Below are 15,720 nucleotides of genomic sequence, written 5' to 3'. Positions count from 1 at the left end.
CTGCTGACTATTCCTATTAATATCTTCTATCAATTTTTTCTACTAAGGGTATGATCTTCAAAGGTTTTTTATGAGGTCTTTATTAGGAAAATTAGTTCTTTGTGGTAAGTTTTTTTTTTTTTTTTTTCAGTTTGCCATTTTGGCTTTGATTTTGTTTATGCGTTGAGTTAATGAATATTTTCCTTTATGGCTTCTGAGTATTATATCAAACTATGAAAAATCTTCACCAATAAAAACTTTTCCCACACTGTGGCATAGCAGGGTAATCAGACAGTTGCAGTACTAGCATCCCCATGGGCATGAGTTCGAGCCCTGGCTGTTCCACTTCTGATCCAGCTCTCTGCTAATGGGCCTGGGAAAGCAGCAGAGAATGGCCCAAGTGCTTGGGTCCCAGCATCCACATGGGAGACCTGGAGGAAGCTCCTGACTTTGGACTGGCCCAGCCCTGGCCATTGCAGCCATTTGGGGAGTGAACCAGAGGATGGAAGCCCTCTCTCTTTCTTTTTCTCTCTCTGTAACTCTACCTTTCAAATAACTAAAATGAATCCTTAAAAATGTTTTCCATGGCTTTTTTAATATTTTTATAGTTTGAGGAGCTGCATTGTGGTATAGCAGGTTAAGGGGTTGCTTACAGTACTGGCATCCCATATCAGAATGCCATTTAGAGTCCTGGCTGTTCTTCTGGTCCAGCTCCCTGTTAATGTGGCTAGGAAGGCAGCAGAAAACGACTCAAGGACTTGGTTCTTGCTACCCATGTGGGATATCAGAATGGAGTTCTAGGCTCCTTGCTTGGGTCTGGCCCATACTTGACTGTTGTGATTTGGGGAATGAACCAGTGGGTAGAAGATATTCTCTCTCACTCTTACTGTGTGTGTGTGTGTGTGTGTGTGTCTCATGCTGCCATTCAAATAAGTAAAACTTTTTTAAGAAAGAAATTGGCAGCAGTTTATTTGGATGATTGTAGTTTAGGGGTCTCTTAGGAGGCTGCCATCATCTGAAAGTTTTTCTTGGGCTGTAGGATACACTCCCAGGGTGATTCACTCATATACTGGTAAGTTGATGCTTTTGGCAGAATGCCTCAAATTTCTTACTACATGGGCTCCTCATAGGGCTGCATAAATGCTCATACATGGCAACGCCAGTGCAAGTGATCTAACAGAGCAAGGCAGAAGCTATTCTGTCTTTTATGACCTAACATCCAAAGCCACACCACAGGCCAGTGCCGTGGCTTACTTGGTTAATCCTCCGCCTGCGACGGCATCCCATATGGACACTGGCTTCTAGTCCCAGTTGTCCCTCTTCCAGTCCAGCTCTCTGCTGTGGCCTGGGAAGGTAGTGGAGGATGGCCCAAGTGCTTGGTCCCTGCACCCACATGGGAGACCAGGAGGAAGCACCTGGCTCCTGGTTTTGGATCGGCGCAGCGCTGGCCGTAGTGGCCATTTGGGGGGTGAACAAAAGGAAGGAAGACCTTTGTCTCTGTCTCTCTCTCTCTCACTGTCTATAACTGTCAAATCCATAAAAATAAATAAATAAGCCACACCACATAATTTCCACAATATCCTATTAGTTATACAGGTAAGCCATCTTCACAGAGAGAACCACACAAGGGTGTAGATACCATACAATGATAATTATTGTGGGCTATCTTGAAGGCTGGCTACTACAACCAGAAATTTGACAAAAATTTTCTAGAATGTTGCTAAATCTCTTAAGAGAAATATTAAATACCGTGGGAGGTCATCATCTCTCTCTCTCTCTCTCTTTTTTTTTTTTTTTTTTTTGGACAGGCAGAATAGAGAGTGAGAGAGAGAGAAAGGTCTTCCTTTTCCGTTGGTTCACCCCTCAATGGCTGCTGTGGCCGGCACACCACACTGATCCAAAGGCAGGAGCCAGGTGCCTCTCCTGGTCTCCCATTCGGGTGCAGGGCCCAAGCACTTGGGCCATCCTCCACTGCACTCCCCAGCCACAGCAGAGAGCTGGACAGGAAGAGAAGCAACCGGGATAGAATCCGGCACCCCAACCGGGACTAGAACCCGGGGAATTGGCGCCGCAGGCGCTGGCGGGAGTTCATCATCTCATTTGTAGTCAAAGTTGCCTAAAGTTTGAACTCTACAAGTTAAAAGAAAAAAGTCCATAACAACTTTTGACAAAGAGAATAATGTTAAAATATGTTGAAGACAGGGGCCGGCGCTGTGGCACAGTGGGTTAACGCCCTGGCCTGAAGCACCAGCATCCCATATGGGCGCCAGTTCTAGTCCTGGCTGCTCCTCTTCCAATCCAGCTCTCTGCTATGGCTTGGGATGGCAATGGAAGATGGCCTAAGTCCTTGGGTTCCTGTATCCACGTGGTAGACCTGGAAGAAGCTCCTGACTCCTGACTTTGGATTGGCGCAGCTCTAGGGGAGCTCTGGGGAGTGAACCATCGGATGGAAGACCACTCTCTCTCTCTCTCTGCCTCTCCTCTCTCTGTGTAACTCTGACTTTCAAATAAATAAATAAATAAATAAATATTTTAAAAATATGTTGAAGACAGATAAAACAATATATAGGGGACTGGCATTGTGGTGCAGTGAGTTAAGCCACCACCTGCATCTTTGGCATCCCATATGAACACCAGTTTGAGTCCTGGGTGCTCCACTTCCCATCTGTTTTTCTGCTAATGTGCCTGGGAAAGCAGCAGATGTCCCAAATGCTTAGGTCCCTGCCACCCCTGTGGAAGACCTAGATGAATGTCCAGGCTCCTGGCTTTAGCCTGGCCTAGTCTTAGCTGTTTGGCATTTGGGGCGTGAACCAATGTTTCTCTGAATTTCCCTCTCTCTAACTCTGGCTTTCAAATAAATAAGTTTAAAATATGTATGTATGCTCTTTTATATATATATATCAATTTTTTTTAAAGATTTTATTTATTTATTTGAGAGGCAGAGTTAGAGACAGAGAGAGTGACAGAGAGAAAGGTCTTCCATCCACTGGTTCACTCCCCAAGTGGCCACAACAGTTGGAGCTGGGCCAATATAAAGCCAGGAGCCAGGAGCTTTTTCCAGGTCTTCCACGCAAATGCAGGTGCCCAACCACTTGGGCCATCTTCTATTGCTTTCCCAGGCCTTAGCAGAGAGCTGCAAGGGAAGAGGAGCAACCAGGACATGAACCAGTGCTCACGTGGTAAGCTGGCGCCATAGGTGGAGGCTTAGCCCACTATGCCACAGTGCCGGCTCCCCCAGTCAACTTGCTTGCCCTACACTGAAATTTCCTGCATCTCTGCATATACGTGCTACCCACATATTAAGGCCTACCTCAACTTCTTGTGCATTGCTCAGTGTGTCAGCTTTGCTTTTAGCTTGGCTTCCTTCAAGCCAAGACTTGTCAATGTCCAGGAAAGAGAGCCATCTCTCTTGCTATCTCTGCCTTAGAAGAATATCAAATCTCTTCCTCAGAACTCTCCATCACAACTCGTTTCACATTTCTTTAGGCTAAAACGGAGCCATATATCTACCTCCTAACCGATCATTATCTTAAACCATAGTGATTTACTCTGCAGCTAGAGATGGGTCTACCTTTCCTTGGCGTACACTGCATGATCAGAGTCTGTTTGCAAAAGGAATGTGAAAGGGAAGGGAGAATGACAAGGTGAGTAAAAGGGGCTGCTTCAACACTGAAGACATCTTGCCTTGTAGTAGGGTCGCCTTTTCCTATTCATTTTTAAGCTCTTTGAGAAATGCTTATATATTTTACATGTCATGTTTCTTAGCACTTAGTCCAGTGCCTTGCACATAATAGGCATTCACTCTAATACATTCATGTGCAGTTTGGTCAACAACAGAGTGCATATAAAACTGTGGCCTCATAAAATATTACTCAGTGACATTGTAGCTATCTTAGTCTAACTACATCCTATCATGGTCATTCAATGACAAAATTGCCTAATAATATATTTCTCAGAATATACCTCACTATTAACACACAGTTGTACTTGGATTTTTTTTTTAAAGATTTATTTAACCATTTGAAAGAGAGAGAGAGAGGTAGATCCAGAGAGAGAGCGAGAGAGAGAGAGAGAGAGAGAAAGAATGTCTTCCATCCAATGGCCAGAGCCGAACTGATCCAAAGCCAGGAGCCAGGAGCCTCTTTCAGGTCTCCCACGTTGCTGCAGGGACCCAAGGACTTGGGCCATCTTCCACTGCTTTCCCAGGCCATAGCAGAGAGCGGGATTGGAAGTGAAGCAGCCGGGTCTCAAACTGGTGCCCACATGGGATACCAGCACTGTAGGCTTGGGCTTTAATCCACTGCGCCACAGCACCGGCCCCTGTACTTGGATTTTAAATTCCCCAAGGTGGGTTTCATATTTGATATTTTTGAAATTACTTTTAATACTTTGTATTTATGAAATGTTTTCTTCTAAAACTTCAAGATATTTAATTTTATGCTTGCTTTCATTCTCCATGGAATGAAAAAATTACTGTGTACAATCTTCATTTCAAATGATGTGATAACTTTTTTAAAGTCCTGCAGTCAATAGGCAAGAGAATCTAGATTTTCTGAATCTCAGTCCAGAGCTATGTCCATTAGTTCATAGTGTCTTTTTTTTTTTTTTTAAGATTTATTTACTTATTTGAAAAAACTATAGAGAGTGAGAGAGAGAGAGAAAGATCTATCTACAGATTAACTCCATGGATGGCTGCAACTGCCAGGGTTGAGCCAGAGCTGAGCCAAGCTGAAGACAGGCGCCAAAGAGCTTCTAGTGTGTCTCTCATATGCAAGGCCCCAAGCACTTGGGTCATCTGCTGCTGCTTTTTCCAGTCCATTCCAGGGAGCTGGGTCTGAAGTGGAATAACCTACATAGGATGCTGGCCGGCATCACAGGCAGCAGCTTTACCTGCTATGCCACAATGTTGGCTCCAGTTCATACTATTTTTAAACAGGATAGTCTTCCTTTATCAGAAGCATTTTGTATTCACTTCTGAGAGTTGTCACATAACCCATCATTACATGTAATTATTACTGATTATGTCTTTTTTTTCTCTTTGCTTCTTCCACTTCTCCCCAAATTAGCTCTGGTTATAAAACTGTTCTTTGGGGCTGGCGCTGTGGCGAAGTGGGTTAAAGCCGGCATCCCATTTGAGTGCCAGTTCGAGTTCTGGCTGCTCCTCTCCCAATCCAGCTCTCTGCTATAGCCTGGGAAAGCAGTAGAAGATGGCCCAAGTGCTTGGACGCCTGCAACTGTGTGGGAGACCCAGAAGCTCTGACTTTGGATCAGCTCAGCTTGGACAGTCGTGGTCATTTGGGGAGTGAACCAATGGAATGGGAGACCTTTCTCTGACTCTCTCTCTCTCTCTCTGTAACTCTTTCAAATAAATAAATCTTAAAAAAAAAAAGTTATTCTTTTTTGGAGGTCATAATCGTCAGGCTGACGGAGGAATGAAAATGTGAAGGCTATGAGCTGGAAACACTGCAGCCCTGAAGAACAAGGTTCTTCCTGTAAACAAGGCCAGGGTTGACATCACAGCACAATTTATTGGGCTTTTCAAAGAGAATGAATGTGTATTTTATTGCTGAATTCAACATCAACTCATCTGCTTTGCTGCTTCTTTTTCCAGACTGAAACAATACAGAAAAATCTGGAATTAAGACAACATTAGGGCCGGCGCCGTGGCTCACTAGGCTAATCCTCCACCTAGCGGCGCCGGCACACCGGGTTCTAGTCCCAGTCGGGGCGCCGGATTCTGTCCTGGTTGCCCCTCTTCCAGGCCAGCTCTCTGCTGTGGCCAGGGAGTGCAGTGGAGGACGGCCCGAGTTCTTGGGCCCTGCACCCCATGGGAGACCAGGAGAAGCACCTGGCTCCTGCTATTGGATCAGCGCGGTGCGCCGGCCGCAGCGTGCCAGCCGTGGTGGCCATTGGAGGGTGAACCAACGGCAAAGGAAGACCTTTCTCTCTGTCTCTCTCTCTCACTGTCCTCTCTGCCTGTCAAAAAAAAAAAAAAAAAAAAAAGACAACATTAGCCGGCACTGCAGCTCACTTGGTTACTTGGTTAATCCTCCGCCTGTGGTGCCAGCACCCAGGGTTCTAGTCCCGGTTGCTCCTCTTCCAGTCCAGCTCTCTGCTGTGGCCCGGGAAGGCAGTGGAGGATGGCCCAAGTGCTTGGGCCCTGCACCTGCATGGGAGACCAGGAGGAAGCACCTGGCTCCTGGCTTTGGATTGGCGCAGCACGCCGGCCGCAGCAGCCATTTGTGGGGTGAACCAACGGAAAGAAGACCTTTCTGTCTCTCTCACTAACTCTGCCTGTCAAAAATAAAAAAATAAAAAATAAAAAAAGAGAACATTAAGGGGCCAATATGGCGGTGAAGTGTGTTACACCAACACCTGCAGCACTGGCATCCCATATGGGCACCAACCGGAGTCCCAGCTGCTCCACTTCTGATTCAGCTCACTGCTAATACTCCTGGGAAAGCAGCAGAGGATGTCCCAAGTAGGAGACCTGGAAGTTTTAGGCTCCTGGCTTCGTCTGGGCACAGCACTGGTGGTTGTAGCCATTTGACCAGTGAATTACTGGATGGTAAATCTCTCTCTCTCTCACTGTAACTTTTTCAAATAAATAAATAAATCTTTTTTTAAAACTAACATTAAAATGATCCCCTTCAATTATAGGTAACTTTTATGTATAACTCACGGTAACTGCCACACAATCTGGGAAATCTGAATTTACTTCTCAGATATGAGTTTGTCTGCAGATGAGGAGGCCTTCCTAGGACTCTGCTCTCTCACAAACCCACCCCATTTCTCTCGGGAAGTTAAGATTTGGCCCTTGTTCTGGGCACTCACTGTATTCAGTGTAAGAATTAGTGATTTGCACGTCTACGCCCCTTGGTGTATGGACCTAAGAACTTGTACCTCAGTGCCTACCACATACTAGTTCTTAATGTTGTTGAATGAATAAATCTTTTGGTATCTGGGAGCTATTGCTGGGAGGTCAGAATTAAATCTCTTAAAAAATTACCAATCTATACCAGATTCCAGAAAGAAGGAATCTGATGCCAACTAACTTCCTCTTGCCAAATCCTTCAGGTTCCAAGTCACTGACAGTTACTGAGCTTTGAATTTAGTGAACAAATCTTTCCTCTCCTCTTAGCGTTCTTCCTTGGTGGCTGTGACATGGCCTTTCAGCACACATCTTCATCTAGGGACACCTTTCTCTCAGAAATCATGCACTCAATAGACTTTGAACTGTCTTTCCATCTGATATTCCAAGGCCTCCCTCATTCTAAATCAAACACTTAAATTTTTTAAGCAGAAAAAAAAAAAAAAGCTTGCTCAAAGGGCTGTGATTTAAGAGAACATTTAAAACGCACGACCTGTACACTGTAAAAATCCCGTTTTATTCATTACTTCCTAATGCTGCTGACTTGCAACAGCACCAGCTAATTCCTTGTCTTTCTAACGCACAATACCCAGTGTCCACTCTATCTCACAATTGGCATCTATGTCCTCTGCCCACGCAAGCTTGTCATTGAAAAAGTCCTTGGCTTTGGTGTCTATGGATGGCGGAAGCGACATTCAACACGGAAACCCCCAGTCTGATTTCAGCTTGAGTCGGTTTCTTGTAGATTCTGTGGAATTTTCCCATTCTGCTTCCTACTTTGCTTTCCTAGACAGTTTTTGGGACAAAATTAAGCTTCTCTGGGTACTTACTGCCACATGGGTATACGGAAACAGTCGCCATTGTGCAAACTCTGTCCTTCCAGTGTAACAAACAAGAGCCCAGCGTGAGGTACCAACGCGTGACGTACGCCACGCACACTGCAGCACCAGTCCTGGGCGACCAGGACCCTCCGCGCCGACCGGCCGCAGCCAGAGGCCGCCCCAGCTTGGCGGCCCTCCACTGGGCCACAGGGCCCCGCCGGCTGTTTCTTCGCTCACCCCCGCCCTCCGCCTCGCCCGCCCTTTCCCGGTCTCCGCCCCGTCCTCCCGTGCTGCCCCGCGCGGGCCGCAGCTGTTCTGCCGGCGGCCGTCCCTCCCTGGCGCGCGGACCCAGAGCGCCACTCCGCCCCGCCCCCAAGGCAGGCAGCCGTCCCCCTACATCCGGGTACCGACTCCAGCCGCCCAGATTCTGGCACTATGGTCATGGCGGAGGGGACGGCAGTGTTGAGGCGGAACAGGCCGGGCACCAAGGCGCAGGTACCATCTCCACACCTTTCCTGCGGGTGAACTCTCGGTCCTGAGCCGTGCCACGCCTGCAAGCTGGCTGCCACTGAGGGGAGGCTGGATCGGGGCGGCCGAGAGGCGGGCAGCGGCACTGGTGCCCGGCCTGCTCTTCCGGAGCCGCAGCCCCTCAAGGCAGTGGCCGCCCGCGAGGCCTGCAGAGCTCTGACCTGAGTGAGGGGTGGGCGAGAGGGACGGTTGGGGGCTGCGGGGGGTGCCCGCCTAGGCCTGGGGCCCTCCGCCAGTCCGCAGCCGCTGCCTTTTGTCGACTAGCCCCCGAGTGCCAGCTGACTGGCGCCGGAGGGGCGCGGCCAGCCAGGTGGAGACCTGGGGGGTTCCCTGAGGATCCCGGCCTCGGGCGTGGGAGGGAGTGTGAACACTGCCGACCTTGTCTGGGCGTCACGTCCCACCTGGCCTGAGACGGCCCTGCGCGGCTCCTGCCATCCAGCCTGTCCAGCCAGATCCGAGTGGCGATAATTTAACCGCCTCCTCTTGTTTGCCTTTGACCACCTCTTCCTGCTGCTTCCCTGCAGCTGCTCGCTGGTCCAGCGAGTTTTCCTCACCAGGTTGTGACTTGTTGGATGGCATTCCTTGCGGATTTCCTTGTTAATATGTATGAAGCATAGTCAGGGAATGAGCTGATTGTAATTTTAATGACTCTTAGGCTGTATTTGGTGTAAGTTGTTTTAGAATTAGGTATTGATTCTTAGGAATTGCGAAAGATGCTTTCACATTAAAAAATAAAATTGGCATCCAGATTTGACCTGATTAATCTGCCAGCTGAAATGGTTTGCCATGTAGTTGATGCCCTAAAATCAGAAGGATGTGTTTAATATGTAGTTTTAAAGAAAAATGATGTTAAGTGAGGAAAGCACCCTTAGAGCTGAGAATAGATTTAATTTCGTGTACAGAATTATGGAAAGGAGACCATTCAAAGAGTTTATAGGTGTCGACATCTTTCCAGATCGGTGTTACAAATAAGGAAGTCAAAGCCCAGAGATTTGCTCAAGGTTACATTGTCTCCTGATTCTTGGTTCACTGGTGACCTTTCCTTTTCAACAACTTGCTACTACTGAATTCCAGAGAATTCATGTTGCAAGTCTGATTATAGAATCATATTATGCTGTCAGTTCCTTCAGGCAATCCTGTATTCACATTGTGGGAATTTGTATATTAGGCATGTTTTCTTACTTTTCCTGAACGTTTTGCTCTTTTCTACATACTTTTAGTTCTTATTCTATAGAGACATTGTTTCTCTTTTCTTAAATGATCAACTTTTATACTGTTATATTAAAAATACGGTTTTTAAGTTCATTCTCAGAATCATTTTGTTTACTAAGTTTTTCATTTTGAAAAACTAGAAAATAATATATTTTAAACCAATATTGTTATATTTCTGTTTTCAGTGTTGTTATGAGTAACTTACAGGTGAGAGAACTCCTTTGGTTTTTTCCACATTGTCATAGATTAAACTTGTTAAGTAAAATGTAACAGAAGCGGTTAGGACATTAAAAAAAAAAAAAGACTACTTAAGCAGCAGACTATCCTATCTCTTGTTTATTACATAAATTTCCTTCAGCGAATAGGTCTCTTAAAATCATATAGTTAGAGGTATGACACTGTAGGTGGACTATCTTCCTATTTTTTTTAAAAATTTGGGTAGACTAGAATATAGGCACATAATTGGTTTTCAGTAAATGTTAGCTGAATTAGATGAAAACGTTCATTAAGCTAAATTTTTTGTTGCCTCTCATTGGTGTCTAAAATACACCACAGTTACTATGGAAATATTTCATCCCCAATTAACTTCCTTACATATTCTCCGTGTATTACTATATTGATTTTAATATATATATATATATATATATATTTGAAGATTTATGTATTTATTTGAAAGGTAGAGATAGGGAGAAGGAGAGAGAGAGATTGATTGATTGATTGATTGATTGTCTTCCCAGATAGCCACAATGGCTGGAGCTGGGCCAGGCCAAAGCAGGAGCCAGGAACTTTGTCTGGGTCTCCCACATGGGTGCAGAGGCCCAAGTACTTGAGCCATCTTTCACTGCTTTCCCAGGCATATTAGTAGGGAGCTGGGTCAAAAGTGGAGCAGCTGGGACTCAAACCGGCACCCATATGGGATGCCTACACTGCAGGTGAAAGCTTAACCTTCTACACCACAGTGCCAGACCAGGTTTTTAATATATTTAAAAAAAAAAAAAAACTTTATTTATTTGTAAGGCAGAGCTAGAACTCTTCCATCCTCTGGTTCACTCCCCACATGGCCAAAGCCAGGTGCCTGGAACTCCATCCAGGTCTGCCATCTGGATACAGGGGTCCAAGCAGTTGGGCTGTCCTCTGCTGGATTTCCAGGTGCATTATCTGGGAGCTGGATTAGAAGTGGAGCAGCCGGGACTCAAACTGGTGCTCATATGGAATGCCAGAGTCACAGGCAGTGACTTAACCTGCTATGCCACATCACCGGCTCCCTGCTGTTGAATTTTTTTTTAAAAAAGATTTATTTATTTATTTGGAAGGCAGAGTTACAGAGAGGCAGAGAGAGAGAGAGAGAGATAGAGAGAGAGAGAGAGAGAAAGTCTTCCATCTGCTGGTTTACTACCCAAATGGCCGCAACAGCCAGAGCTGGGCTGATCCAAAACCAGGAGCCAGAAGCTTCTTCCAGGTCTCCCATGATGGTGCAGGGGCCCAGGCACTTGAGCCATTTTTTGCTGTTTTCCCAGGCCATAGCAGAGAGTTGGATCGGAAGTGGAGCAGCTGGGACTTGAACTGGCGCACATATGGGAAGCAGGAACTTCAGGTGGCGGCTTTACCTGCTATGCCACAACTCCAGCCCCGGTTTTTAGTATTTTTAAAACAAAGAATTCTATGGGCTTTCTTAATGTGTTAAAGGAAAGAAGTAGTAAAGTGTTTTCGGTATAAATTATATAAGAATAATAATTTCCCTTTGTAAAATTTATTTTTAAAGACTTATTTATTTGAAAGTCAGAGAGAGAGGGAGAGACTGAGAGAGGTCTTCCATCGGCTTGTTCACTTAAGCCAGGACCTAGAAGCTTAGTCCAAGTGTCCCACTTGGATTGTAGGGACCCAAATATTTTGAGCCATCACCTGCTGCCTGCAGGTTTTGCATTGTCATAAAGTTGGGAGCCAGAGACAGGTATCAAACTCATGCACTCTGATATGGGACTGTGTGTGTGAGTGTGTGTGTGTGTGTTTAAGGTTTATTTTATTTATTTGAAAGAGTGATAGAAGTTTTCTATCCCCTGGTTCACTCCCCAATGGCCACAGTGGCCGAGCTGAGCTGATCCAAAGCCAGGAGCCAGGAGCTTCTTCCGGGTTTCCCACGTGGATGCAGCGGCCCAAGGACTTGCCATCTTCTACAGCTTTCCCAGACACATTAGCAGGGAGCTGGATTGGAAGAGGAGCAGCTGGAGCTTGAACCGGCACCCATATGGGATGTCAGCACCACACGCTGGGGCTTTAACCCACTGTGCCACAGCACCAGCCCAGACCTATGTGTCTTAAATGGGCTGTTAATCACCAGGCCAGATGCCTGACCCTGGTTCACTGCTTTTTGATGGAGCTCATAAAACTATTTAGAAATTTAAAACTCTATTTTGAATTGGAATAATAATTTATATTGTCTGTCTAAAATAATACAGGACAGTTAAATAACTATGAACACTAGCAAGCTATTCTCTCTCTCTCTCTCTCTCTTTTTTTTTTTTTTGCCAGCTGCTCTCTTTAGATAAAAAACTTTTCTGGTATAGTGTTTGTCTTATTTTTAATTTTTTTTAAAGATTTGTTTATTTGAAATGCAAAGCAACTAAAGAGAGAGAAGGAGAGAGAGAGAGATCTCCCATCTGCCAATTTACTTCCCTAATGCCCTCAATAACCATGGCTGGGTTAGGCTAAAGCCAGGAGCCAGGAACTCCCTCCAGGTGTTCTACATTGGTGGCAGGGGCCCAAGTACTTTAGCCATTATCCACTGCCATCCCAGGCACATTAGCAGGAAGCTGGGTTGGAAGTGGAGCAGTTGAAACTCTGGTAGCAGCTTAACACTGTCCCTTGGTGTTCCTTTTGAAATACTAAATAAAATTCCTTTATTTCCCTGATATTCACATTTTTAAAAGGCTTTTCTTCTTCTCTGATGTGAATTTTGACTCTTTGTTAAGAATTGAATATAATAGTAATATTGTATCCTCTTTGTAATTCTCTATGTGCTTTAACCGTAATTTATTTTTATAGGATTTCTATAATTGGCCTGATGAATCCTTTGATGAAATGGACAGTACACTTGCTGTTCAGCAGGTAATAGTTTTTTTTTTTTTCCCCAGTTTTATTTATGTATTTAAAATACAGAAATACAGAGAGGGGAGAGAGAGAGAAAGATCTTACATCCACTGATTCACTCCCCAAATGGTTGCAACGGCCAGGGCTGGGCCAGGCTGAACCTAGGAGCCAGGAGCTTCTTCCAGGTCTCCTATCTGAGTGCAGGGTCCCAAGTACTTAGCCCAACTTCCACTGCTTTCCCAGGCACATTAGCAGGGACTGGAAGCCAGGACTCAAACCGGTGCCCATAGGGGATGCCAGTGCTGAGCTGAGCTTAACTTTCTATGCCACAGTACTGGCCCCAAAACAGTTTGTTTGTTTGTTTGTTTGTTTGTGACAGGCAGAGTGGACAATGAGAGAGAGAGAGACAGATCTTCCTTTTTGCCGTTGGTTTACCCTCCAATGGCTGCTGCGGCTGCCGCATCGCACTGATCTGAAGCCAGGAGCCAGGTGCTTCTCCTGGTCTCCCTTGCGGGTGCAGGACCCAAGGACTTGGGCCATCCTCCACTGCACTCCCGGGCCATAGCAGAGAGCTGGCCTGGAAGAAGGACAACCGGGACAGAATCTGGTGCCCCAACTGGGACTGGAACCCGGTGTGCCGGCGCCACAGGTGGAGGATTAGCCTATTGAGCCACTGTGCCGGCTCTTTTATAGCTCTAATAACCTAAATAGTTTACGTCTTTGGTATAGTTAAGTATTCCTATATCTTTTAGTACAAACTAGATTCCACTGAATTAATGGAATATCCATTTCAAACTTTAATCAATTCTCATTTTGTTGTAAGATGGCATTTTTTTGAAAGATTTATTTATTTATTTATTTGAAAGGCAGTTACAGAGAGGTAGAGGTAGAGGCAGAGGGAGAGAGAGGTCTTCTATCTACTGATTCATTCCCAGATGGCTGCAATGGCTGGAGCTGTGCTGATCTGAAGCCAGGAGCTAGGAGCTTCTTCTAGGTCTCCCACGTGGGTGCAGGAGCCCAAGGACTTGGGCTATCTTCCACTGCTTTCCCAGGCCATAGCAGAGAGATGGATTGGAAGTGGAGCAGCTGAGTCTCCAACCGGCGTCCATATGGGATGCCGGTGCTTCAGGCCAGGACGTTAACCCACTGTGCCACAGCACCAGCCCCAACAAAGAAGAATTTTGTTACAAATATATTTAAGTGTACATGAGAGTTGTCCAGAGAATGAGTTAATCACCACTAAATACATATTTTACCGTTTACTTAGAGTCAGTATTTTACAACTAATTGAAATGTAGAAACTTTACCATCATTTGAACTCTTTCCCTCTTCCTTTAAACTATGATTGTTTTATTACCTCTACATACGTTAAAAACCTCATCAGGTAATGTTATATCTTTTTGTTTTCAATTCACCGTATTTTAAAGAACTTAGGAGGAGAATCCTGCATTATATTTGCATACAGATGTCTTTAATTTCTATTGCTGCTAATGCTGCAAGTTTCCGTTGAGTATTTTTTTCTCTTGTCTGAAGAACTTCCTTTGACAGTTTTTTAGAGCAGTCTGGTGGCTAGGAATTATATTTAGTTAATTTATTTTAGTCTTCTTTTCATTTGAAAATATCTAAAATGTCTAGCTTATATTTATTCCTGAAGAGTATTTCTGTGGGCTACTGAATTCTGGATTATTCTTTGTTTCAGCACTTTCACAAATTTTTGAAAATTTTATTTTATTTGAAAGACAGAAGATGGAGATAGAGAGAGGAGGAGACAGCACTCCCATGGGCTGGTTTACTCCCCAAATGCCTGCAATGGCCTGGGTCAGGCCAGCCAAAACTGGAATCCGGGAACTCAATCCAGGTTTCCCATGTGGGCAGCAGGAATCCAATTACTTGAGCCGTTACTGCTGCTTCCCGGGATCTGCATTAGCAGGCAGCAGCTGGAATAAGGAATGAGAGTGAGGTATCAACCCAGGTACTCCAGTGGTGGGACATGGACATCTTTCTTCTTCTTTTATTTGAAAGGCAGAGAGACAGAGAAATCATCCATCTGCTGATTTACTCCCCAGATGCTCACACTGCAACAGCTAGGGCTAGACCAGGTTGAAGCCAACAGCCTGGACTTGGGCTATCACCTACTGCCTCCTAGAGTGTGCATTATCAAGAAGTGGGATTGGAAATGGAGGAGCCAGGCTCAAAATAGGCACTCTGATATGGGATGCAGGCATCCCAAGTGGTTAATTAACCACTCTGCCAAACCCCTGCCCTGGAACACAGGTGTTTTAAAATATATATATTATATATTTAAATATAAATATATATATATTTGAATATGCAGAGTTACAGAGAGAGAGAGAGAAAGAGAAATATTGTCCACCCACTGATTCACTCCCCAGATGCCTGCAATAGCTTGGGCTGGTCCAGGATAAAGTCAGGAGCCTGGAATTTCATTTGGGTCTCCCATGTGGGTGGTAGAGGTCCAAACATCTGTGTCACCTTCCACTGCTTTCCCCAGGTATCTTAGTAGGGAGCAGGATCAGAAGTCGTGCAGCCAGGTCTTGAACTGGTACTCATATGGGATGTTGGTGTCACAGGCAGTGGTTTAAGCTGCTGTGCCACAACGTAGGCCTGAATGCAGGCATCTTAACTGACATCTTAACTACTAGCTTAATTTCCCTCTTTCCTTTTAAAAATTTTATTTGATAGGTAGATGACTAGTTCACTCCCCAAATGCCCACAATGATGGGCCAGGAGCTGGTAACTCAGTCCAGGTTTCCCACAATGGTGGTAGGGACTCAGTTACTTGAGTCCTGTCCTCTACCTCCCAAAGCCGATGTTAGCAGGAATCTGGAGTGAGGAGTTGGAGCCAGGAATTTATTGTAGGCAATCTAGTGTGGGACATGATTGCCTTAACTGCTGGACCAAATATCTGTTCTAGCTGTATTTATTTAATTTACTTGAAAGGCAGAGAGACAGGAAGGCAGGGAGTGGTGGCCAGAGATAGAGGTCTTCTATCCTCTGATTTACTCTGCAAATGCTGGCAACAGCCAAGGCTGGGCCAGGTGGAAACCAGGTGCCTGGAACTCAATGTGAATTTCATATGTGGGTGGCAGGGACATAAGTACTTGAGCCCTCACTGGTGTCTCCCAGGGTGTGCATTAGCAGGAAGCTGGGATGGAGAGTAGACCTGGCACTTGAACTCAGGAATTCCGGTAAAGGATACGG

At 45.3% G+C, this 15,720-nt stretch overlaps 1 protein-coding gene across 7 annotated transcripts in view; it reads left to right on the top strand.

Moving 5' to 3' along the window:
* Window positions 1-8,079: 8,079 nt before the first annotated feature.
* The window catches only part of MOB4 (MOB family member 4, phocein), a 32,047-nt gene continuing 24,406 nt past the window's right edge, over window positions 8,080-15,720 (top strand). For 3 of the 7 annotated variants that reach the window (XR_016231980.1, XM_089330129.1, XM_002712370.6), the window contains exons 1-2: window positions 8,080-8,166; window positions 12,454-12,516. Coding sequence is in view for 5 of the 7 variants with exons in the window: in XM_002712370.6 (XP_002712416.1) it covers window positions 8,107-8,166; window positions 12,454-12,516 (123 nt within the window). In the remaining 2 variants the exon portion in view is untranslated. Of the gene's footprint in view, window positions 8,167-9,596; window positions 9,619-12,453; window positions 12,517-15,720 lie in introns of all 7 variants that reach the window. The other 4 variants (XM_089330128.1, XM_089330130.1, XM_089330131.1 and 1 more) reach the window with 2 other exon arrangements.

Source organism: Oryctolagus cuniculus, chromosome 3, assembly GCF_051225735.1.
Source record: "Oryctolagus cuniculus isolate XC-2025 breed Fujian yellow rabbit chromosome 3, ASM5122573v1, whole genome shotgun sequence".
Lineage (NCBI taxonomy): Eukaryota > Metazoa > Chordata > Mammalia > Lagomorpha > Leporidae > Oryctolagus > Oryctolagus cuniculus.
The sequence above is the reverse complement of the archived record's forward strand: the minus strand, read 5'-3'. Positions and strand labels throughout refer to the sequence as shown.